At 35.4% G+C, this 25036-nt stretch overlaps 4 protein-coding genes and 1 pseudogene across 8 annotated transcripts; 4 read left to right on the top strand and 1 right to left on the bottom strand.

The window, feature by feature from the left end:
* The first annotated feature begins 26 nt into the window (after positions 1–26).
* Positions 27–1946, top strand: BNAA09G55000D. 2 transcript variants are annotated; one of them, XM_022691129.2, is made up of 7 exons: positions 27–171; positions 246–699; positions 790–907; positions 990–1096; positions 1182–1267; positions 1385–1530; positions 1606–1946. In XM_022691129.2, exons 1-7 carry the CDS (start codon positions 90–92, stop codon positions 1666–1668), a joined length of 1056 nt encoding a protein of 351 aa, XP_022546850.1. In that variant the 5' UTR covers positions 27–89; the 3' UTR covers positions 1669–1946. The 2 variants fall into 2 exon arrangements, with proteins under 2 accessions (XP_022546850.1, XP_013708568.1); XM_013853114.3 differs by having other exon boundaries at positions 987–1096.
* Positions 1947–2324: 378 nt separating this feature from the next.
* On the top strand, positions 2325–5672 carry LOC106415351 (protein disulfide isomerase-like 1-3). Of its 2 annotated transcripts, none has more exons than XM_013856018.3 (11): positions 2325–2971; positions 3204–3333; positions 3628–3793; positions 3896–4014; positions 4104–4184; positions 4316–4477; positions 4585–4653; positions 4739–4819; positions 4897–5031; positions 5109–5165; positions 5256–5672. In XM_013856018.3, the coding sequence occupies exons 1-11, from the start codon at positions 2400–2402 to the stop codon at positions 5421–5423; spliced, it is 1740 nt and encodes a 579-aa protein (XP_013711472.2). In that variant the 5' UTR covers positions 2325–2399; the 3' UTR covers positions 5424–5672. The 2 variants fall into 2 exon arrangements, with proteins under 2 accessions (XP_013711472.2, XP_022546849.2); XM_022691128.2 differs by having other exon boundaries at positions 2328–2971; positions 4736–4819.
* Positions 5673–6836: 1164 nt separating this feature from the next.
* LOC106415352 (patatin-like protein 7) lies at positions 6837–9190 on the top strand. 3 transcript variants are annotated; one of them, XM_013856022.3, is made up of 3 exons: positions 6873–7216; positions 7318–8497; positions 8653–9190. In XM_013856022.3, the coding sequence occupies exons 2-3, from the start codon at positions 7322–7324 to the stop codon at positions 8965–8967; spliced, it is 1491 nt and encodes a 496-aa protein (XP_013711476.1). In that variant the 5' UTR covers positions 6873–7216; positions 7318–7321; the 3' UTR covers positions 8968–9190. The 3 variants fall into 3 exon arrangements, with proteins under 3 accessions (XP_013711473.1, XP_013711476.1, XP_013711475.1); XM_013856021.3 differs by having other exon boundaries at positions 6873–7221; XM_013856019.3 differs by having other exon boundaries at positions 6837–8497.
* A 6057-nt stretch (positions 9191–15247) lies between these two features.
* LOC106412144 (probable cysteine protease RD19D) lies at positions 15248–17124 on the bottom strand. The gene is made up of 4 exons (XM_013853038.2): positions 16591–17124; positions 16165–16284; positions 15809–16052; positions 15248–15721 (listed from the first exon to the last, which is right to left on the bottom strand). Exons 1-4 carry the CDS (start codon positions 17044–17046, stop codon positions 15447–15449), a joined length of 1095 nt encoding a protein of 364 aa, XP_013708492.1. The 5' UTR covers positions 17047–17124; the 3' UTR covers positions 15248–15446.
* A 5131-nt stretch (positions 17125–22255) lies between these two features.
* LOC106413207 lies at positions 22256–24875 on the top strand (annotated as a pseudogene).
* The last annotated feature ends 161 nt before the right edge of the window (positions 24876–25036 follow it).

Here is a 25036-nt window from a genome sequence, read left to right as displayed (position 1 = left end):
TTTTGGGCTTTTCCTTTTTGATTTTATTTTATATATCTAATTAAAGAGATGTGCTTCATTTACAAAGCACAAGAGAGAAGAAGAAAAAAATGTCGAAATGCAGGTTTCTCTACCACAACGGCGTCGTTTTGGAGGCTCCTCCCGTCGCTACTTTCCTTCAATCTCTCCCCGGTACGGAACCAAACGGAAGATATAAAGAGAGACTGCAGAAAAAAAAGTTTGAAACTTTGATTTGATGTTTACAGGTGCTTATACAACGACGAGAACGATAGACAGTGGGACTAGCTTCTTGTTCTGGGAGAGACATATGAAGAGACTTTCCAGCTCGATTCGTATCCTTTTGGATTCAAAGCCTGAGCTTTTGCTCAGCTCTGGGTCATCATCTAGGTTTTTGATGAATCAAACGGTTCATGATTCGAGTGTGTACGATCTAGTCAATGGGTCTATGAGCAAGGCTATGAGTTCTGTTGTAGTGAAGGAAAGGGGGAGACTTTGTGGAGAAGAGTTAGCTGTAACGGTTCTTGTTACTGGTAATGTGGAGAAGTTGAGTAGGTTGGGTGATGAAAAGGTTGTGGATTTTTTAGATGTGTGGTTGCATATAGGTGGATACTCGTTAGGTGTTGGTGAAAAGGCTGCGAGTTTGGCTTTGGTTGGTAGTGGAAGAGATGTTGCTAATGCTAAGTACTCAGACTGGGTAAGGTACTGTGCTCTCTCTCTCTCTCTCCTCTCTTTACTCATTCAACTGATGAGGATTCTGATAGCTAAGCTTGTGGGTTTTGATGTAGGCAGGCTGAGGACGCCTCTGGAGAAGTTTAGACCTCCTTCGACTACTGAGCTTCTTTTGTCGAATGATGGTGATCATTTGCTGGAGGGTTGCGTCACAAACTTCTTTGTGGTTTGCCGCAAGGTACAGAGAAAAGCTTTGAGTTTCTTCTTAATGTTTTGTTAAAAAGAAACTTATGATTTGGCTTTCGAACTTATTGTAGAAGTCATCATCTGGCAGTCTTTACGGTGAGAGTTTGAGGGAGTTTGAAGTGCAGACTGCACCTGTAACTGACGGTGTGCTTCCAGGAGTTATAAGAGAAATTGTCATCGAGTAAGAAATAATAGTAATAATAAGCTGAACTTCTTAACGCTCTGTTCATGATCAGTAAGTGAAAGTTTGTTTTCTTTACTGTCAGAGTATGCATAAGCAAAGGAATACCATACCGCGAGAGAGCACCTTCGTGGTCTGAGCGTGAGCTTTGGGAAGAAGCATTCATTACAAGTACATCTTCTTCATTATATCTCGCTTATATATTTTTTTTTTTTTGGTTCAACAGATTCACTTGTTGATCTAAAATGATGTATATTTTAATCATCCGAAGAACTCTACTGTATGTAGGTAGTCTGAGGATTGTGCAGCACGTTGGGACGATTAAAGTACCGGTTGGTTCATTGGAGGCATTGGCTTGTACAAAACCAGAGGAGATTGAATGGAAGGAGAAAAGGTTTGAGGAAGGACCTGGAATGATCACTGAATTAATCCAGGTGCACTTTACTACTCTTAGATTTATTGTTTTGGTCGTCGATTTTGAGTTTTTTTGCTGTTTTGTTTGGGTTTAGAAAGCGATAATGGAGAGAGGAATCGAAGAAGGGTTCCCCTTGAAGGACTTGTATGATAGCTGAAAGGTTGATTGCTGACTGGTCTATGTTCTACTGATGCCATTGCCAACCAACATCTTCCAAACAGTAATCCTATGTGTCTTTTGCTTTCAAAATGTAATCAAGACTCTCTCATCAAGCGCGTTTTGCCACTTGAGCTAAAAGCTTTAACTACCACCAGTGTTCTTGGGGTTGCATGATGCTTGATAAAATTTCATTATTATGGATAGACTTGTACAAATCCTTTTGAAACTTTAGTTGTACAACGATGAAAGCATATACAACATGTGAACATATCTCAATTGACAGTGGTTCAAAATCAATTGGTTTAGTGGTTGGAGAGTACTTAAAATTAAAAAGGTCATCCTAGCACAGATTCAAAACGGAGTAACTACACAATATCAAAGTCAAGTCAAATCCATGTGTAAATATGCTTAAATCAGAAGATAGAAATATATCAAATTCCCACTTACGATAAATAATAATACCACTTCCTCGGTTGCATTACGCACGTCTCGCCACTGAATACATGACCTTTCCACCTCGTGGAAGTCAACGATGAGTCATGACCCACACTTACCACGTGTCACTCTCTCATTCGATAAATTTTCCGCCAGCGAGTCATCTACGTGACGGTAAACTAATTTAAATTTAATAATTCTATTAATATAAAAACCCCAAAACCTCTCTCTGCTTCCTTCAGCTCTCTCACTCGAGTCAAAGAAAAATCCATCGTGATCCGATCTCGTACATCAATGGCGTCGTCAACAAGCATGTCTCTCCTTCTCCTTCTCTCCTTCCTTCTTCTCGCCACCTCGCGCGCGGAGAACGCGTCGAACGGCTCAGATCTCGACGAGGAGCTCGCTTTCCTCGCCGCGGAGGAGTCCAAGGAACAACAACACCACCACGCTAATTCGCACCACGATCAGTACCGCGACTTCGAGAATTACGAGGATCTCGAGCAGGGAGGAGAGTTCCATCACGGAGATCACGAAGGCGGCGGCGAGTACCACGAGGAGGAGCCGCAGTTGCCGATCGTCGACGAGAAAGACGTGGCGGTGTTGACCAAGGATAATTTCACTGAGTTCGTCGGGAACAATAGCTTCGCGATGGTGGAGTTCTACGCTCCGTGGTGCGGCGCTTGCCAGGCTCTTGCGCCCGAGTACGCCGCGGCGGCGACTGAGTTGAAGGGCGTTGCGGCGTTGGCGAAGATTGACGCGACGGAGGAAGGGGATTTGGCTCAGAAGTATGAGATTCAGGGGTTCCCTACGGTGTTCTTGTTTGTGGACGGAGAGATGCGTAAGACCTATGAAGGAGAAAGGACTAAGTAAGTCATTGCTCTCGTTTATGGATTAGATGTTAGATTTAGGCAATTGATAGCATAGGATGAATAGTTTGAGATATGATCATCAGGTCTAGCTTTGGCATTGGTGCTATAGATAGAGGACATGTGATCTTGGATTTGTTTTATCTGATTTGGTTTTTCAGTTGTTGGTTTTCGATTGTTCAATGCAATTCACCAGTATTGGTTTGGATATTTAAAAGGCTTAATTTTGCAGGGATGGGATTGTGACTTGGATGAAGAAGAAGGCCAGTCCAAGCATCCACAACATCACTACAGTAGAGGAGGCTGAGCGGGTTTTATCTGCTGAACCTAAAGTTGTTCTTGCTTTTCTCGACTCCTTAGTGGTAAGAAACCTTCAAAATACATGGTGTTTTATCTGCTCTCCTTTTTGGATTTCTCGGAGTTATGAAACAAATGGTCAACCAAAATGAAACCCTGAGAAAACCAGAAAGAAAAAGAAACGGAGATGCTAATTGTTAAGAAAATTGCACTTGGTGTGTTTAGTAGGTGAAAGATACCATTCATGTATAGGTTACAATTAGCATACGAGCTACTTTTTTTGTCTACCGCATTTCACAAGTGTAAATTGCTTTGAATATCCTGTTCTGACATCATTTTCATCATTTTATCTTGCTCAGGGATCAGAGAGTGCAGAGCTTGCTGCTGCATCAAGATTGGAAGACGATCTCAGTTTCTACCAAACTACAAGCCCTGATATTGCAAAGCTATTTGAAATAGAAACCGAAGTCAAGCGTCCTGCCTTAGTTTTGCTGAAAAAGGAGGAAGAGAAACTCGCCCGTTTTGGTAAAAGATCCACCAACACTCAACACATTATCACTTCTTTTTTCTTTGCTGCTTAGATTTCCTCTGTGTGTGTCTCTCACTCACTGTCCTACTTTCTGACAGATGGAAATTTCACTAAGGCGGCTATATCAGAGTTTGTGTCAGCCAACAAATCTCCGTTGGTCATCAACTTCACCAGGGAAGGCGCATCACTGATTTTCGAGAACTCAGTGAAAAACCAAGTAAAGACCATTCTGTCTTTTTTAATATTTTCCCCATGTTCGTTGCTACAAACTAAGGAGATTGACTTTTATTTCTTAAACCTTGACAGCTCATTCTTTTCGCTACGACAAATGAATCAGAGAAGCACCTTCCCACTCTGAGGGAGGTGGCAAAGTCCTTCAAGGGCAAGGTACTTTTCTTTACATCTTTTATTTTTCTGTGCTCATGTCTGGAACAATTATATATCAAACGGACAAGGTTCATGATGATGACTATAGTTATTGATGAGGTGGAAGGTCAATCCTCTTTATTTGTCTGCAGTTTGTCTTTGTGTACGTGCAAATGGACAATGAGGATTACGGAGAAGCAGTTTCTGGATTCTTTGGTGTTACCGGCACTGCCCCCAAGGTTCTTGTTTACACTGGAAATGAAGATATGAGGAAGTTCATTCTTGACGGTGAGCTGACCGTGAACAACATCAAGGTCAGACCTACTTCTATTCTCTGTGAAATGTTTGTGGTTAACTTCTTGTTGTTTAATTATTTGGTGAATTATCTTAACACAACGACCTTTTATATATTTTATAACAGACACTTGCGGAAGATTTCTTAGCAGACAAACTGAAGCCTTTCTACAAGTCAGATCCAGTACCTGAAACCGTAAGACTTCCCACATTTTAATTTCAACACACATGACATTCTACATCATTACTGATTTTCACTAGCTTCTAATTATTAAAAGCAGAATGACGGTGATGTTAAGATCATTGTGGGAAACAATTTTGATGAGATTGTTCTTGACGAGTCAAAGGATGTACTTCTCGAGGTAATAATCACATTGAAACGTTGCGAGTCTTCTTTACACATTAGTGTTATGTACCTAATGCGTGCGTTCTATCACAGATATATGCTCCTTGGTGTGGCTACTGCCAATCGTTTGAGCCGATTTACAACAAGCTTGGAAAGTATCTGAAGGGCATCGACTCACTAGTTGTAGCCAAGATGGATGGTACCACCAATGAGCATCCTAGAGCAAAGGTAACTATAACTAATTAACAGCAAAATTTTGAGACAGTATTTTAATTTTGCTTTTGTATAATTTTCTTTACGTTCAGGCTGATGGGTTCCCAACAATCCTGTTCTTCCCTGGAGGAAACAAGAGCTTTGATCCGGTTAGTAAAGATTGTTCACTATATCAAACATTTTTTTTCATAACTTGCAAGTCTTTTACTTGTTATAACTGTTGCTTGTATTGAGAACAGATCACAGTGGATGTTGACCGTACAGTAGTGGAATTGTACAAATTCCTGAAGAAGCACGCTTCAGTCCCGTTTAAACTTGCGAAACCTTCAGCGACACCTGAACAGGTCATCACGACCAAGAAAGCTGATGAGAAGACTGAGAGTGATGGAGCCAAGGATGAGCTGTGATGATGCTTGCAAGGAACAGAATGTGTAACCCCGGCTATAGATGATGACTCTTCTATACATGATAGAAAATGTATTGTTCTTTTTTATATTGTTGGTTTATGTTGTATGTTATGTATTGAATAACTAAAAGAATTTTGGTTTCTCAAGTCAAAGATGAATGAGCGTTTTGGCTCGAGTACAACAATAACCTCATGATCTTAATTTCAAATTTATTTATTAGTAATTTGAAATTATGGTTTGTTGATTTTATTTACACTTTAGATATTTTCTTGTACCAAAATAATTATGATTCTAACATTTTCAGGCGATTTAAGAAAAAAACAAAACCAATATTTGTTCTACGGAAACAAGTTGGCTTTTCGGTTGAAATTGTATATTTCGAATTATCCGGATCTCTTGATGGTCCCTCAATAACAGACAAGGGATACACATCAGATAAAAGCTTAAACCTAAATTCCATTATGCCCCATCCAGAACTCTTATGGTGTAGGTGTACGTTTATATTAAAACGGATTAATCGATTTGATTATAACAAAATCTGACAGCAAATAATAGAGACTCCAAATAATATTAGAAAAGAGATTAGAGAACACGATAAAACTCTTGACTTGCCAAATTTTATCATCATATATATTAAATAATAAATAAATAATTAAAAATGTAAATATGTTTTCAGAGTCCCTCCACACACGTCTCTGATTGATTCTTTTCGACTAAAAGATACTACTATACATCTCTTTTCCGTAAAGGTCAAAATATATTATATTGTTTCTCTGTTTATCAGCATTTCATTTCTCTTGATTGCATTTCATTTCATCTATGAGAGAAGGAGAAAGGGACGTTTAATATTAACGTAGTAAGCGTTGCATTTTGGAGGTCTAATCTTTATCATAGCGTTACACTTGTGTTAAAACAAGAAAGACAGAGTGGCATGTAAAGATTAGGTGATACTTGCAAGTACCTAGCTTTTCCAAATCTAAGTAACGTCTCAAGTTTTACTTTCTTTTTTCAGTATATGATTTCACTGGTAAACAAAACAGAAACAATTGATTATTACTTTTAAAGTCTCATATGAAAAGCAATTAGCACATAAATAAATGTAAATATAACACATTACCACTAAACTCAAAACTTAGTATTATTAGAGTAAGCAGAGGAGGTTTTCACCTTAAATATGAAAATTGTGCATTAAATCTAACATTTTATTTTGACAGACATTTAAATCTAACATTTTTGCTAACATATCAGCATTAAACCAAACAAAAACTGTAATCATTTAAAAGTATACAATAGAAAAAACCAATTAAAATAGAAAAAAACTGTAACACAGAAATAAAATCTCTATAAAAGTGAATGCAACTTCAAGTCTCTTTAATGGCAAAACCGTAACATACTTATCTGTGTTTATAGAATAAAAAAAGAAAAAATAATAATTAAAAATATTTATTGCTCGTTTCTCCAATTTGTAATTAATCCGCGTTTGGTCTGCCATTCTCCTTTCTCTTCAATCTGAGTTTGGTGGGGGTGGTTTTAAGTAAAGCGTGCGCTACAAAAACAGACATCCTCTGTAACTCCTCTGTTCTTGCTCTACTCGTCTTCTTCATCTCCCTCTCTCTCTCTCTCTCTTGGTTTTTCATTTGTCCTTCAGAAAAGTAAAAGATTCAACCTTTTAAAGCTGATTCAGATATAATCTTTTACTTTTCTCCCCATAAAGACGAGCTCGTGTTGAAAAATTTGAAGATTCCGCGCAAAATAAGAGAACGGCGAAACCTTTTTTTGACCAAAGACGACTGGTTTGGTCTGAATCTCTTTGTGTTCATACTGTAGACAAATATTTGTTTTTGTTTATTGTCTGAATTGAGTCAAATACTGGATTTGATTATATTCCATCAAGCATCATGCAAAGAGCACGCAGTAAACCAAGCGGAGGAAGAAGAACCACGACGGCTTCCGTCAAGCATTTAATCAAACAGAGAGGCGGAGACACGGCGGCGGCTACGGAGGCGGCTTCGGTTGATGATAACAGCCTCTTGACGGATATGCAGGAGCCGAGCGTGGATACTGACAAACTCAGCTACGAGATTTTCTCCATCCTCGAGAGCAAGTTCCTCTTCGGGTACGACCAAGACCCGAAACCCGAACCGGAACCGGTTAACTCGGTTGTTGTTGACTCTGTTCCTGGATCGGTCAAGAACCAGAGAGGCAAAGTTTGTATCTTGAGCATCGACGGAGGAGGCATGAGAGGGATTATACCGGGGAAGGCCTTGGCTTATCTAGAACACGCTTTGAAATCCAAGTCGGGCGACCCGAATGCCCGTATCTCCGATTACTTCGACGTCGCCGCCGGGTCCGGCGTCGGCGGGATTTTCACGGCGATGTTGTTCGGGTCGAGGGACGGTGACCGTCCGATCTTTAAAGCGGAGGACACGTGGCAGTTCCTTACGAAAAACGCAAAGGGTCTTTACGGGTCGTCGGGGTCTTCTTCGTTAATGAAACGGGTCATGAGAACCGGGTCGTCGGGTTCGGGTACGGGGAAGTTGAAGAGAGTGATGAAAGAGTCTTTCTCTGAGCTGACTTTGAAGGACACGCTCAAACCTGTGCTCATACCTTGCTACGACCTTAAAAGCTCTGCCCCGTTTTTATTCTCACGCGCCGACGCGCTTGAGACGGACGGTTATGATTTTCGTCTCTGGGAGGTTTGTAGAGCGACTTGGGCTGAGCCAGGGGTGTTCGAGCCGGTTGAGATGAAGTCGGTCGATGGGAAGACCAAGTGTGTGGCGATAGGTGGTGGTTTAGCTATGAGCAATCCAACGGCGGCTGCGATCACGCACGTGCTGCATAACAAGCAGGAGTTTCCGTTCGTGCGTGGAGTTGAGGATCTGCTTGTGTTGTCTCTTGGTATGGGTCAGTTGCTTGATGTTAGCTATGAGTATGATCGGATTATTAAGTGGACGGCTAAGCATTGGTCTCGCCCTGCCGCTCTTATTTCAAACGACGGTGCTGCCGACACGGTTGATCAAGCTGTGGCCATGGCTTTTGGTCACTGCCGCAGCAGCAACTACGTTCGGATTCAGGTTTGTAATAAATGACACTTTATGTTATGGTTTATACTTTGGTGTCATATGTTATGGTTTATGTTGGATCATGGTACTTCTTCTAAAATGAAACCATAAAAGTTACAATGTAGATAGATATTGTGTTGTTACTAAGAGTTTGGGTATTGGTGCAGGCGAATGGGTCGAGTTTAGGACCTTGCAAGCCAAGCATAGACACAGACCCGAGTGGGAGCAATGTGAATATGCTGGTTGGAGTAGCGGAGGAGATGCTAAAGCAAAAGAATGTAGAATCGGTTTTGTTTGGAGGCAAAAGAATCGATGAACAGAGCAATTTCGAGAAGCTTGACTGGTTAGCCGGGGAACTAGTTCTTGAGCATCAAAGGAGAAATAGCAGAATTGCACCAACCGTGGCGTTCAAGCAATCAGTTCATAGGGCAGATCAGAAGACAAGGGACAAGGATATTGGTGTGACCGCCAGAGAACGATGAACAAGAAAAAAAAATTGTTATTGTTCTCTATATTTTGGTTTATTTAGAGATTGTAGGATAAGGTTCTTCTCAGGTTATGATTTGTTGTATAGATTTGAGATGAAAAGGGGAAACATCTATCATATTGTAAAAGGGCATCAAACTCCTTCATTCATGCTGCCAAAAAAAAAAACATGATTCCTGTAATAATTTTTATTTGTCTATGTTTTCATCATGATTTCTCTTTGACATTTCCACTAACTCGGGATAAGTTATTAACTACTTTAACTAACCAAACAATCTAAAAATTGTGTATTTTATTTGCTTTGGTTCTGAGCTTTCATTCGGAGTGAATGATTAATGAAATATAAAAACCATGGAATGAAATGACAGAATAATTACACAAAAATGCAATTTAACTAAAAGAATCTTTCTTATATGTCGTACGGAGTATTTTTTTTTTTTTTTCCCGCCAAAGATTTGATATTATAAGATGATTGGGCCAAGCCCATACAAGGCCGAAGCCCGATTGCAAAGAAAACAAACGCAAGCCCAACCCCAGGGGCAAAATAAAAACTTAAACAGGCCCTCGGCCCAACCTTAGAAACCGCCCGGCCAGCTGGCTAGCGCGTCAAGGAGGCGGCTCGACAAGTGGAGTGATCTGCTCCATTGACGCGTCACACGTCGTCACCGCCTCGACTTGATCACCTCCGCCTTTACGCCACCGGAACAAACACCATCGAGCACCTTGTTCGTCGGAGCTCGAAACCAGACAAGCCTCCAAACAAACGCAAAGCCATTCTTCACCGCCGTGTCATCCCGCCGGAGAGATCAATCGAACCTCGAGATCTCCTCCGCCTTTAGCATACTTCAAACCCAAGACACGCGACTCAAGAAGCCATCTCTTCCTTTCTTTGAGAATCATCACCTCGCCGGAGAACCTTGTCTTCAACCAAGATCTCATCCGCAGTGACCCCACCCAAAACTTACCGACAACTGCGCCGACCATGAAACAAAACTAAACTAGAAAACTTTTCCCAAAGAACCGCGGGATCCTAAGTGGAAGCGCGGAGCTGTGCTAGCCTCCGCTCTCCAAAACTAAAGCCGGCGAAGGCAAATCTAAAGAAGACTCCCTTCCCGGGAACTAGAGCCGGCGGCGGTGGATCTACGAAAGCCTCCACCTCCCGGAAAACACCACCACTGAACATGCATGCCACTTCCTCCACCAGGACCCTCCCGACGAGAGCGTCGTTACTCCAAGACCGAAACCACCGTAAGCGGTGAGGTCGAATCCAGAGCTCGGACAAGGCAGTCGTTGACAGGTTGGCGAAGAAGAGCGAAGGGGGAACACTACGAAGGACAAACAGAGGCTCCGACGCCGGCACGGACGCTCACGCGCCGGCCGCGCGCCGAACCCCAAACAAGATCTCTCTTTTCTCTCTTTTTCATGTCGTACGGAGTATACTACTAATCAAATTCTCTAATCATTTATAAGTAGAAGCCATCCAATCCAATAAAACACTCTTGGAGCTCGAGAGACGACACTATTAATGACAATAAACATATAAAAACAAAGGGTCACAACTTTATATCATTAATACTTCAATCGGAGCTTCTAGTATTAAATCTTGTCGGATTCCTTTTTAATGTGTAAAAGCTACGTGCAAACACCAATAAAATCTCGTTGGTTAACTGATTTAATTTCATTTGGACGTGGGAGCCTCTACTGAATAGAACGTATGAAGAAGATTCGTTATGTTATGTGATCACATCATTCAAACACATTATTATCTTGATTTTTTAAAAACTTTGTTCGGAATTGAAGCGTTCTATAAATTCCAAAAAGAAAACAAATGTTGTCGTTGGGCTCTTGCGCGTGTGCGTGCGTCGAGGGGAGGGACGGTGCAAGAACGTCATGTATCTGTGAGTAGCCCCACGTCTTTGATTGTCGGTTCGGTCGCATCCACCGACACTCGATACAGTATTTTCATTTGTTTACAACTATATAACTTTAAATTTTTAAATTTGTAAATCTTTTCATTCCTATCAATTATGCGTCGGTACAAATATATTCAGTAGCGAATTTCATCTTTAGTTTGGTTGCTTCTTTAAGTGATGTCATCTTTCATGGGGACAATTATTTTATGGTTTGTCTTTGATCTCGGCTATAGAGTTTGCAGTTCGGGTTCAAGTTACGGTTAATTTAATTTTAGGGAAACGTAACAAAGTCAAACCAAAATTATAATACGTAACAAATTCAAACCAAAATTATTATGGTTTGGCTTAGTTTGATTATAAAAGGGTGGGCATTTTATCCTTAAATTTAATTTGATTCATTATTTGTTTCGATTTGATCCGAAAAAATCTGGATATCCATAAGTCTCCAAAATTAAACAAATATCAAAAATCAATATCCGTTAAAAACGAAGTAAATCACAAATACTAAAAAAATTAGAGATGAATATCCGCTCCGACTTATACAAATAGATATATATATATATACGATTAAATATAGAGTTTTAAATGTATAATATTATATAATTATTTAACATATAATTTTTTAAAGTTTAGTTTAAAATTTAATTATAAAAATATTAAATTAAAAAAGTAAAAAATCTTTATACAAAAATACATTTTTCTAAGAACATTTGTTTTATAAGAAAAAAATATTAATTTAACAAAAATATATAACATATAAGTTCATTAATTTTTTACTTTTTATTATCATGTAAAATGTATTTCTAAAAAATAAATCATTTTTTTAAAAAAAATCTTGTATTGAACAAAGTGGATGAAGTATCTGTGAATATTCTCAAATATTAAAAACGTTTTTCGGATATCTAGAAAATTAGATATTCGTACTTTTACAAAGCAAAGCAAATCGGAAAATCAGATATCCATGAAGTACAAAACAAATCACAAATACTAAAAAAATATAGTACTATTCGATCTGTGCCTGACCCTCATTATGAACATTTTATACCTACTTTTGAATGTTTTGGTTTGTGTTTTTTTTTTCCATTGATTCTTAATTTCTCATGTTGGTTTGGTTACCCGTTTGTCAACTAAAATATTAAAAGCTAAAAAAATATTAAAAGCTTATAAAATATGTTTTTGATTGGTTCAGTGTAGTTACGAAAGGTTTAATTTGATTAAATTGGTTAAACTCGGTTTAATGCATGTTTAGGTCAGATGTTTTTTTCTATGTAACCAAAACGTTTTGGCCCTTTGGTCTACCTGTTGCATTTGAGTTAGCCATGGACATTTGGTGTTCCAATCGGGTTTTGATTTTCTTCAATCGGGTCTCTTTTTTTGGGTTTATCAAAATCAGTTATTTCATTCGAGTTATATGAAAATTCGGTTCGGGACCGGTTCGAATTCTAATCGGGTTCGGTTGGGATTAGTAAATCTTCAAAGAATCGGTACAATCCGATGTACTTTCGAGTTTGGATCCCACTCGGTTCTTCGATTTAAAAGTACCTGATTTTTATCTACTTTGTAACTTAAACATAAGTAAAATGGGGTTTTAGATTTTAAAATACCTGATTTATATCTATTTGTAACAAAAACATAAGTAAAATCGATTCAAAAATAAGAAAGAAACATCAAATATGATAATTCAAAATCAAAAGAAAGGTAAACATAGTTATTGACAAAAATAAAACCAAATAGATGAAAGCATAAAACAAAAACCAAGTTCTCATAAAATAAGAAACATTATTCAATGAAAACAAAATCAAAATAAAAAAATTCAAGTTTCAACCGCCACCTTCAACTATCAACCTTCATGTAATAGATAATTATTTTAGATATTCAAAATATCGTAGTGTATTTCGGATACATATTAAGAATTGAGATCATGTTTATTACAAGTTTTTTTGGATTTTGAATGTTTCGGGTTCTATCGAATATTCATTTAGGTTTGGGTAATATCCATAACCTGAAATACCATAAAATAAAATTCATTCGATATTTATGTGGGGTTCAGATCGGTTCGGGTTCATTTTTACCGCATCGTTCAGTTTATTTGCCCATTTTGAGAGAAGAATAAAGAATAAGTTGAGCTATTCTATACGTCCAGTTGAGCTAGGTGAAGCTATTTTACAATTAAATTGTGAAGTTTTGATCCCTGGCAGTTTAGTTGCCATAGTTCACAAGCCATGCTTGATAAATGATTCACTTCTCTAAACAAAGATTGCATATCCGAGTGAGAATCTGACTTTTACCATAATTACCTTCAAGCCGAGGAAATTAAACGGCGTTTTTCAGATTATGAAAACGGTTTAACATGTTTTCAACGTTATATATTAACAACAGTTAGATATGTTGCATGTATCTAGTTCAAAGTTGATAATGCTAAAAATATATGTATCTGGTTTGAGCTCTGAAGCAAACGTTAAAGACTAAACAAGGAAAAAAACACACAAAGAAAAAGAGACACAAGCACTCTATGTCACAAATTTGTTAAGCTTTTGTCAAGTTAATTCTACTAATCGCATCAAAAGAACGCCGAAAGTGAAACTTTTTTTAACAAAGTGGGCTTTGAGTTCGCACTTTAAGTTAATAGTCAATAAGCTTTTCTTGTCTTTACCTATCTGAGATTTCACTAAGAAAAAGGTAAAGGAAAAAGGAAGAGAAAGAGAGGTTAGAAGCGAAGAAGGATCTTTGTAGTGGGATACTCTTGCCCAGCACCGGACTGGCATCATGGGACCCATTCTCACGACTCACGTCTTATTATCCAACACGACATCAATCAACATTATCAAAATATGGTAACCTGACTTGGTCAATTTCTTAACCATATTTGTAAATTATATACTCTTTTTTAAAACACTGTTCATTTTATCTTTTGATGTAATGAATGCATTAATAGACGTAGAGGACTTGGCAATGGCATCAAAAAGTACACTGATCTAACCTGTGTTTGCAGTGTTATATACATGTTGATTTATAGCATGCATGCTACCTGCGAAAATAGTTAACTGAAACGGTTAGATAATTAGCATGCCAAATTCCATAGGTAGTGTAGTGTACTGCATAAGTATGTGATGTAACCGGTTATGTATACTTAGATCGATGCATAATATTCTTAGAACGAAATATCTTCCTAGAATACTACTGCGAGAGCTTGTGCTGACAAAGATCTTTAGTCCTCTTTGGTCGTGGTAAATGGAATGGATGATGAACACATGTAAAAAACACAAAGTTCTTTAGTCCTTTGATCGTGGTAAATGGAATGGATGATGAACACATGTCAAAAACAAAATTATTTTCATCTTCAGAAACGAAACTCAAAAATGTTTCAACCCCACTGGAGATCCAATCATTGATATTGGGCGTGGTATCAGGGCCGTCTAATAGCATGTGCTAGTGGAGCGGTCGAACAGGGCCCGAACTTAAAAATAAAAAAATACTTAAGAAAATTTCTAAAATAAATATATGAATTTGGTTTAAAATTTTAACTTTTTACTGTATTCTTAAATTTATTATCTATAATTAAAAGAGAAACATCAAATATATATAGATAAAGTTATTAACTTTTAAAATTATTTTATTACATTGTTAAATATATAGTTAATTTTTTTTTTGAACAGGGTCTTAGTATAATTTGAGACGGCCCTGCGTGGTATATGGATGGAACAAATAAAAAATAATTTTTTTTTTTTTTTTTTTTTTTTGCAATTTCAAAAGTCAAAAATGTTTTTGAGACTCAATTCTTCAATACATAATTAATTGGTTTCTGATTAATGTTTGAGCACAATACATATTCGACGTGACCCCCAAATCTCAATTGGAGAAAAACTGTCTTCAAAACATTTAACTATTGAGATGATTCTTCTCCAGTGGGATTGAGTGAGTATTGATTTAGGCATGAGATGAAATATTGGATAAAGGCTTAGACTTCCTCAAGGTGAAAGGTGAGATAAGGTAATATATGAAGACTGGAAAAATGTAGAAAGGCCAAAGGTGATAAGACGATATATATTAAAGGATACACGCTACGAGTAAAGGAATTTAGTTTTGATACTAGGCATGCTCTCTGAATTGAGAAAAGAACTTAGGCCAGATCAAGAGACTAACTACATGTTCATTATCCGATTCAATTTTACAATTCTTGTTTTAATTCCGCTTGGGTTGGTTATGTAGTTTGGACTTGTTTTGAAGCACTATGGGCCGGGTTGGATTTGTACCTTCTGTTTTTACTTTTGTGCAATTTAGTTACATAAAACCGTTGAATATTTGTATCTCACTCCGTTTAGGATTGGATTAGGAGGTGATTAGCTAGCAAGAAACATTTTCAAGATCATCTCACCCAGCTACGGATTAGGTGGTGATTTTTAGCAAGGAACATTTTCAAGAACTTTAGTAATGACCATTCACCCCACTGTCTACCACAGGACAATAAGACTCCTAGTTTTCAGAACTCCAACTTCAACCATAAAAACTGAAATACAACTAAAGAGCAAGAGGAACTTCCTTTAGAAAAAGACAAGACCCATCTATGACGAAACTTGGGTAAGCACTGCAGAAGCCATCGAGTTAATCCCACACATATCATGTCCACGACACAGCTTGTAGTATCCATTGTCTCCCCACTTCTTTCCCCACGAGTTCTTGATGATCCAATACGGTTTATTACTAAGTCGCAAGATTGAAAATCCTTTCGACCCGTATCCAACAAGAAGTACCCCGTGGTTTAACCTTTTCTTGCTGCATATTAGCGGACACGACACTCCTCCTATGTATGTCTGCATGAACACCGCATTTATTCCCACTGTGTCCAACAGAAAACAATCATCAAGTGTTTGCTAGGTTCACACAAAAAAGTACTGTTTTTAACATACATGTTAAGCTAAATCACCTGATAAAGGACCGTGTTGTACTAAACGTGCTGTGATTTGGTCCTCGTCCAATGGTATATTCGTGAAGTTCACTACTTTTACTGCAACCTTCTTTGGATCGAACTTGCAATGGCCTCGCTTGCCGGTGTAAGGATATGATTTTTCTTCTTCTAAGCCTCCTGCCTTCTCCAAATACTCATATGCATTTGTCATCAGTCCTCCACCACATCCGTTGTCACATGCTTTCTTGTCCTTTGGGTCGCACTACACTCGCATATACCAAGAAATTTTCAGAGTTCAACAAATGAGTATCAAGACATATATACATTACATATATAATTAGGTATGCTCTAAAAATAATTTAATTAACACAGACCGCTTTATCACAATCCACAAGTTGTTGTTCGCTAAGACTGACGAGCTTCCCGGTGGAGACGAAATTGGCTCCTTCAACTGCTCCTGTTGTGCTAAAAGCCCAGCACGATCCACATGCACCCTTCACATCCATAGTTAAATATCCTCATAAATTTGATATTAGGTATATATATAACATGCATATAGACTATCACAAATTAAGTTTTTATTCTGTATGAAATTATTAACTTGCTATGAAGGATCAAGGATGTATTCCTAAGCATATATATACTCATTATGTTTCTCTATACCAGAGGCTTTTTTTTATTATCATCATATGTAGTATAAATCTAACGGATGTTATTGATACATCTATAAACTTGATATGCAGCAAATAAGTAGTTCTAGGCATATAGGCAAATCATATAGGTAGAATAATAGAACATACTTGATCCTTGACCTCAGTAACTGCACCTTTCTCCCTCCAGTCAAAATCTTTAGGTAATCCCTTAATATCCAGCTGGGGTGCCTCTACTCCAACTACACCACCATGGCCTCTGTCAACATCAACTACTCCAGTATACATCCTTTTGAACTCCTCTTCAGTGAGGTCAGAGAACTGTGTGACTCCGTGGACGGCGGTGGGGTCCATCATCTGGTGCTCCGCTGCCTTAAGAACGTTTTTAGCAAATATCCCGAGGCGGTGGATGTACTCCTCCCTCGTGGAGTAGCTTTTGCCGTAGTCCGACATGAAAACACGGAATTTTCTCTCCGTGTGTGTCCCGAGGAGATTAGGAAGCCGATCTTCTGTGACTTGGCGGATGGTGAGGTCCTCTAAGGAAACCGCCACGTGACAGAAGATGGCCGTGCATGTTAGAACCAGTGCTGAGGTTTTAGCCAACATGATCTGTATATCGATGGGTCTTGTTATGAGAACGCCTCGAGTAACCCCTTAAATAGAGCCAAGATGGCTTTGTGTGTAAACAAAAGGAGAGGGATGACTCTTAAGAATTTGAGGTAGCGAAAGTGTAGGAGTTACATGCAAATAGAGGACACGTGGGGTGTTTGCATGTCGAGTTACGCAATGAATTATGACACGTTGCTCTCTTTTGTTTCTTGACCATCTTTGAGATTTTGGTACCGGCATGCGTTAGTGCTTCTATCTTTTACGGTAGACCCTTTTACTATTGTTTTAGTAAATAGATATCAAAAATATAAAAAAAATAATGCAAATATGTCTGAAGTATATAGTTGAAAACCTCCTGATTCTTAGAAAAAAAAACTGATTCTAATCTATGATACAAAATAACAAAGAACGATATTTCCTATAAAACAACTAGAGATTGAATCTGTGCACCATCAATTCTTATATATTTATACATTGATGTTTGATTTTTGTAATTAATGTTATATATTTTAAATAAATTGTAATATAACTAATTGTATTTAAAAGACTTAGATCAAATCTACTAAAATGATTATTTTTAGTACAAATATCTAAACCTGTTTTAAATACATTTGTTATTCAGATATTATTAAGTTTATATACATCAAAACGAATTCATCCAGAGACTCAAAAAGACTCAACTCAAAATCCACACATAAATTTATAATATTCAAACGGAACTTAATTTTAAAACAAAAAAAATGATACAAAAAAAACAGTATGTACCTAAATGGATAACCAATATTCATGCCTAACTGATTTTTATGAACTAATAGAAAAGACTCTTCCTATGTGTTTGGCTAAATTAAGTGAAATAAAAAGATGTTTTTATTTAGTAAAATAATTATATGTAGTGAAAAATTAAATGCAATAAATGTAATACATTTTTATTATATTGATTTAAGTTATTATTTTATTCACAAAAACATTTGTTTTTGAATTATGTTTTTGGCTACGTAATTTTTCACCGATTGAAACTAAAATTAAAAAAGAATTTAGTAAAATAAACTAAACTAAACATTTAACCATATGCAAAACCTAGTTAGTTTACATTTTTAATTTTATAATTGTCTTAAAGTTAATGTTGATTAACTAATAAATAAAAATATGCACTATTGTTATTATGGTAATATAATTAATGATATAATGCATTGTTAAGGTAATATAACTAATAAAATTGTTAAACTGAGTGAATTATGAAATAACAATTAATAAATTATATTAATGAAATTACTAGAATGATACTATGTCTATCTATGTTTTCAAATAATTTTTATTTATACCACTGTCCATGTTTTTAAACAGTACTAAAATGTATTTTAGTTTTAGTAATATAGATGATATTTATGATAATAAATTTTGCATAATGATGGCTTCTGCTTAATTAACATTTACTAGTTTTGTTTATTCAAATGAGAAATGTGAATTTGTATTATTGGCAGAGTTCAATCAGATTTTAAACCTTTGAACTTATCAAAAACACTGTTTATGTAGAATTTTGTAAACATCGGGGGACCATATATATAGCACCTTAATAATTTTGTTGAATCCGAAGTTGAGAAGCTTGGGGAACATGGAACATCGAAAACTGAAATGGGGTACTAGTGTTGACAAAAAAAGTGGGGGTACTAGTATCGATTACTATAAAATAACAGTACTATGAAATGATAATGCTGCAGTAAGAGTAGTCTTTTTAGGATTCTAGATCTGCCAAACTCAACTAAACCACATAGTTAAGGTCGTGTCTGAATGGAAGCAGATAAAGCATGTGTTTTGGAGCCAAACAAGATTTATATATTTAAAGAGTCGATTATAACAAAAAGTTTACATAGCTCTATTGGTAAGGATCTCAAGATACATAGTCGAGATGCTGAGTAAGATTCTTTAATCTACAGCTGTAACCACTTTCTTTGATTTTTTAATTATAAAAGATCAAAAAAAAAAAATTGTTTGTAGGCCAAAATTTTTCAGGCACAACCCTGCACATAGTTCACCTCGTATAAGCGTTTGATCACACAAATTAATGAATTGTGTCACAGGAAATTATTTGTTTGACTAAATATATAATTGAAATCGTATTTATTAACCTATTAGTCCAGAAAAAAAAATTGGAAAATGGTTCTAAAATTCCGTAAACAAATAGAGTTGCACATTTGAAAGAGTATTTTCTCTTATTCTAAAAATGGGTTATTTTTGTAAGTATTAGTTTGCTGTATGAGAAAATAATTTCAAAATTTTGACAATTATATAATCATTGAAATCACAATTTATATTTAACTATTGTTTGCAAAAAATATTTAGCAAATATGTAATTCTGAATTTTATTATACTATATTAAATGCCTTTCGGATTTCATTTTACTTTTTTGTCTTTTAAATAGTTGTTTCAATATATTTTATTATGATAAAACAATCATATGATGTCACTAATAATTTACCAGAGTCACAACAATATCTATACTATACTAAAAGGAGGATATAAGCTCCTCTTAGAGTGTCCACGTAGACACAAAAAATCGTCCAATCAGAGAGTCCGAAGTTGCCATGTCATCTCATTTATTTTTTCGTAAAAAATGAAAAAACAATGCAAAGGAAAAGATCGAACCCGGGTTAGTATGACATATATATAGGACATATACCACTAAGCCATTGAAACTTTCTTGGACACATATACAAGAATCACTAAATATGTAATCACAAACTCTTATGTACATTTACAATAATATGTATTCAACTTTTAAGACTCTGATACTTTGTTTTGTAAAAAAAAACAAGTAAGTGACTATGCTAATATATTCTTTGAAAGTGTGAGAACATTGACAAATATAAAAAATCATAGATTTTTGTTTTCGTGACAAAGTTAAGAATTTTGTAAAAGTAAGTTTAACATATAAATTTCCGTGACAAATATGAAAAAACATAGATTTTTGTACAATTTGACAAAATAACTCAAAACATAGTTCTCTAATGTCTTAATAAAATATTATTTAAGAGTGCAATAATTAAATATATCAATTCAATAAATTTTGTAATTTATAGACAAAACAATAACACAACAAATTTTGAAACATTTATTTAACCTATCGATTACTTTTCATGAGAATCCAACTAAACAAGATCAAAAAACAATTAGATTTATTTAATTACTATTTTATTCAATTTTGATTAATTTCAAATTGTAATAATGTATCTTTTTGAAGTTACAAAAAATTAATGTTATTTCTTTATTACACTAGCATTATATATAGATTCCATATACACAAATAAATATAATACAACAACATAAGCTTGCTTTCCCCGATTCATATGAAAACTTTTTAAGTTATCCACCAAAAGCAAATTAATTAAATAAATCAAATTGTTAGAATACAACAAATTAATATATAATTTTATTTTAAATTAAATTATTTAAAAAAATGTATTTTAATTAAAAAAATTAATAAATAAGTAAAACTGATTTGATGGTAATTTGTATGACATATATATATTATGTGAAAGAAATATAAGCTTAATATGGAAAAAATCTTAAATACAAAAAACTCTAAAATTAACAAAAAAAAACTAATAAAAATTAAACTATGATATCAATTGAAAGTTTCTTAGACAATATTAATAAAATATTTAAGCGATAATTAGACAAATTTGATTTTTTTTGCAAGCCAAAAGTTTATTATTAATTAGCATCAGTTATCTCAAGATGTTTAAGAAATGATGGACTTAAATGATATACTCCCTCTGTTTTTAAAAGATACATATTCTACATTTTTCACATATATTAAGAAAACTCATTAAATATGCATTGTTTTTTGTGAATAACAATTTTCCATAACTTTAAACCAATAGAACTTCAATAAACACCATTAATTTTTTTAAAACTTACAATTTTTCATAAAATCATACATTGAAAAAGTAAAAAATGTATCTTTTTAAAACAATTTTTTTTTCCAGAACATACATTTTTTAGGAACGGAGGGAGTATGAACTATGAATAGTAGTACTTTGTAAAACTGACTTAGATAACACATCTGCACATTATTTTCAGTCTTTTTATGCCTAAATTCAATTTTTTTAGAGCAATTATTCTACAAAGAGATCGTTTGAGATATTGTTTTGATATTCAGACTTGTTTCTTGATTGTTAAGAAGATTGATAACTGTAAAAATGTCTCATTCGAATATTATATGTCTATAACCGAATCCCCAACATGAGACAACTTTGTTTAAAAAGTAAATAATTTCATTTTTCTTATATTATATAATAAATATATATTATTTACTGATAATAAAAATATAGTTATTCATCTATCACAAATATCTATGCAAATATGTGAATCAAGTACAACAATCAAACAACATAATGATTTCCACAAAAAAAAATTAAAAAATATATTTATGTTAGGTAGTCTTATTTTATATTCCTTAAATAATGTAATATAATATTATACATTATTTGTTTAGAATTGAGAAATACATATATATATATCAGTTAGACAAATTAAGCGATAATTTGACAAATTTGATTTTTTTTGCCAGCCAAAAGTTTATTATTAATTAACATCAGTTATTTCAAAATGTTTAAAAAATGATGGACAAAAAAATAGGATGGACATAAATGATATATGAACTATGAATAGTATTTTGTAAAGCTGACTTAGATAACACATCTGCACATCCATTTCCAGTCCTTTTTGATGCATAAATTCAATTTCTTCATAGCAGTTATTCCACAAAGAGATCGTATGAGATATTGTTTTGATATTCAGATTTGTTTCTTGACTGTTAAGAAGATTGATAACTGTAAAAATGTCTCATTCGAATATGATATGTCTATAACCGAGTCCCCAACATGAGACAAGTTTGTTTTAAAAGTAAATAATTTTATTTTTCTTATATTATATAATAAATATATATTATTTACTGATAATAAAAATATAGTTATTCATCTATCACAAATAACTATGCAAATATGTGAATCAAGTACAACAATCAAACAACATAATGATTTCCACAAATAAAATTTAAAAAAAATGTATTTATGTTATGTAATCTTATTTTATATTCTTTAAATAATATAATACAATATTATACATCATTTTTTAGAATTGAGAAACACATATAATATCTTATAAAAAATCTAGTTAAATATAAAAATTTAAGATTATACAAGAGTCTAGCATGAGTGTTACAAAAAAGAACAAGAGTCTAGCATGGTAATAGAAAAATATTTTTAAAAGAAAAAAAACAGGTAAAAAACACATGATTTACCGAAATTAATATCAATAATTATTAATTTATTATCCTATTGAACAATGGTTAAAAATACATCTCCCCAAATTTGATCTCCTCCTTCAGTTCTTGGTGAAAAAGAAAAGAAAGAACAGAAACAATCTCATTTCATCTTCTTCTTTTCTCTTCTCTAGGGTTATGATCAGTCCATCTGACAAGAAGAATATCAAAAGATTACATTTTCTTTAATCAAATAATCCAAAGATGTTCAACAAAATCAAGAAACTAAGCCAGAAAAAATTCAACAAATCAGATCAACACAACCAAGACAACAACCCCACCAACACCAACGTCGTCCGCAGCAGCCGCGCCACGCCCACCACCGCATCTCCATTACCAAATGGCGAATCCCAAACACCAGCTCCATCACCTTCCCAGACACCAAACCACCCAATGTTCACATCAACACCAACCCTAGAAGTCCTCCCATTACTAAAAGACGTGTCTTCATCAGATCGTCCCCTCCTCTTCATGAAAAAGGCTCACATGTGTTCTTGCCAATGCGATTTCTCCGACACGTTGATCATGCCACGTGAGAAAGAGATCAAAAGACAGACACTCCTCGAACTCGTCGATTTTCTCCACTCCTCCTCAGGTAAAGTCAACGAGACCATGCAGAGCGAGCTTATACGTATGGTCTCCGCCAACATCTTCAGATCTCTCCCACCTGCCCATTATGAGAACACAGGAGCTCCTCCTGAAGGGAACGATCCCGAAGAGGAGGAGCCTTATCTCGAGCCCTGGTGGCCTCATCTGCAGCTTGTTTACGAGCTTCTCTTGCGTTACGTAGTCTCTTCTGAAATAGAGCCCAAAACTGCTAAAAAATTCATCAGCCACACGTTTGTGTCGAGACTACTCGATCTGTTCGACTCTGAGGATCCTAGAGAGAGAGAATATTTGAAAACTGTTCTTCACAGAATCTACGGGAAGTTTATATTTCACCGACCGTTTATATGATGCTCAGTTTACAACATCTTCTACAAGTTCTTGTATGAGACTGAGAGGTGTATTGGGATAGGAGAGTTGTTGGAGATTCTTGGGAGTGTGATCAATGGGTTTACAGTACCAATGAGAGAGGAGCATAGGTTGTATCTTGTGAAAGCCATTATGCCGTTGCACAAGTCTAAGAGCATCTCTGTTTACCACCAGCAGTTGTCGTATTGTGTGGTGCAGTTTGTGGAGAAAGATTATAAATTGGCTGATACTGTGATACGTGGGTTGTTGAAGTTTTGGCCGCTTACGAATTGTAATAAGGAGGTTCTGTTCTTGGGAGAGCTTGAAGAGGTTTTGGATGTTACTGAGCCTTCAGAGTTTCAGCATTGTGTTGTTCCTTTGTTTACACAGATTGGGAAATGTCTTAATAGCGCACACTTCCAGGTTCGTATGTTTTGTCTTTTGATAGTGATATGTTATCAGGGCCGGATCTGGTCACAACCAAATGAAACGTTGACTTTGTCCCTTAAAATTTGTAGAAGTTTCTACATAAGCATAGACTCTCAAATTATATATATTTTTAAAAAATTATTGAAGTTTCTTAAAAATGTTTATAGCTCACAAAATCTTAGATCCGGTGGCCTTGTATGGTTTTATGGAGTGTGGTTGTTGATACAGAGATGTGAGGTTTGCAGGTGGCAGAGAGGGCTCTTTTCTTGTGGAACAATGAACATATCGTAGGTTTGATTGCTGAGAACAAGGATGTGATTTTTCCTATAATATTTGAAGCATTGGAGAAGAACATGAAAGGACATTGGAACCAGGCGGTGCATGGTCTCTCTGAGAATGTTAGAAGAATGTTTATGGAGATGGACAATGACCTCTTTGAAGAGTGTGAGAAACAGTATCAGGAGAATGAAGCTAAGACTTGGGAGTTGTTGGAACAAAGAGAGATGACATGGAAGAGACTTGAGGAAGCTGCTTCCCTAGTTGCAAACTAAAAGCATATTTTGATGATGGCTTTTTAGCTTTATCTTCTTTCTTTTTGCAAAAGTAATGTTTTCTAGAAATTTCTAATAATTTATTTGTTTTGTTCTTTTTCATTTCTTTGGATCTCTTGTAAGTGGCGACCGGGAATATGAATTCAGATGTCTCCAACCAGATCATGTCACAGACGTTAAGTTTAGTGCTGTTAATTGCAGCTTCCACATAACTTGGTAGCAATTAAGTGTGTACAAGTATAGACTATATTATGGTCTATTTTTTTATAACCGTGGAGTAGTGTATAGTACCAACGACTAGTTCGGTTCCGAGTTTTTAACAAAACCTCAAGTATGGTTATATCTTCATAAGCATTGAACTTGTGATGCTTAGAGTTCTTTTTAAACTTTTTTGCGGCTCTAAGCATCGGTTTGGCTCTTGAGCAAACTGGATTACAGGCTTAAATTTGTAATCAAACCATCATTATTTACTTAATGACACTTACAATTTAGCAAAAAAAAAAAAAGCTATATTTTCGTCTAGCCAACCAACTTTGTTTATAATGTCTCATATCAACCTTTATCACTAAACTACCACCGTTTACTGTTTAGTTTAGTCGATATTGCATTAAGTTTTTTTTTTTGAAACTACATCTGGTAGACTTGAATTATCAATATTGCATTAAGTTTTTAAGAGATTTAAGCCATATTCACAATTTTAATTGACAAGAACCTAACAATGCTTTACAGC

Source organism: Brassica napus, chromosome A9 (assembly GCF_020379485.1).
Source record: "Brassica napus cultivar Da-Ae chromosome A9, Da-Ae, whole genome shotgun sequence".
NCBI classification, from domain to species: Eukaryota; Viridiplantae; Streptophyta; class Magnoliopsida; order Brassicales; family Brassicaceae; genus Brassica; species Brassica napus.
This window is presented reverse-complemented; position numbering and strand designations above follow the sequence as displayed.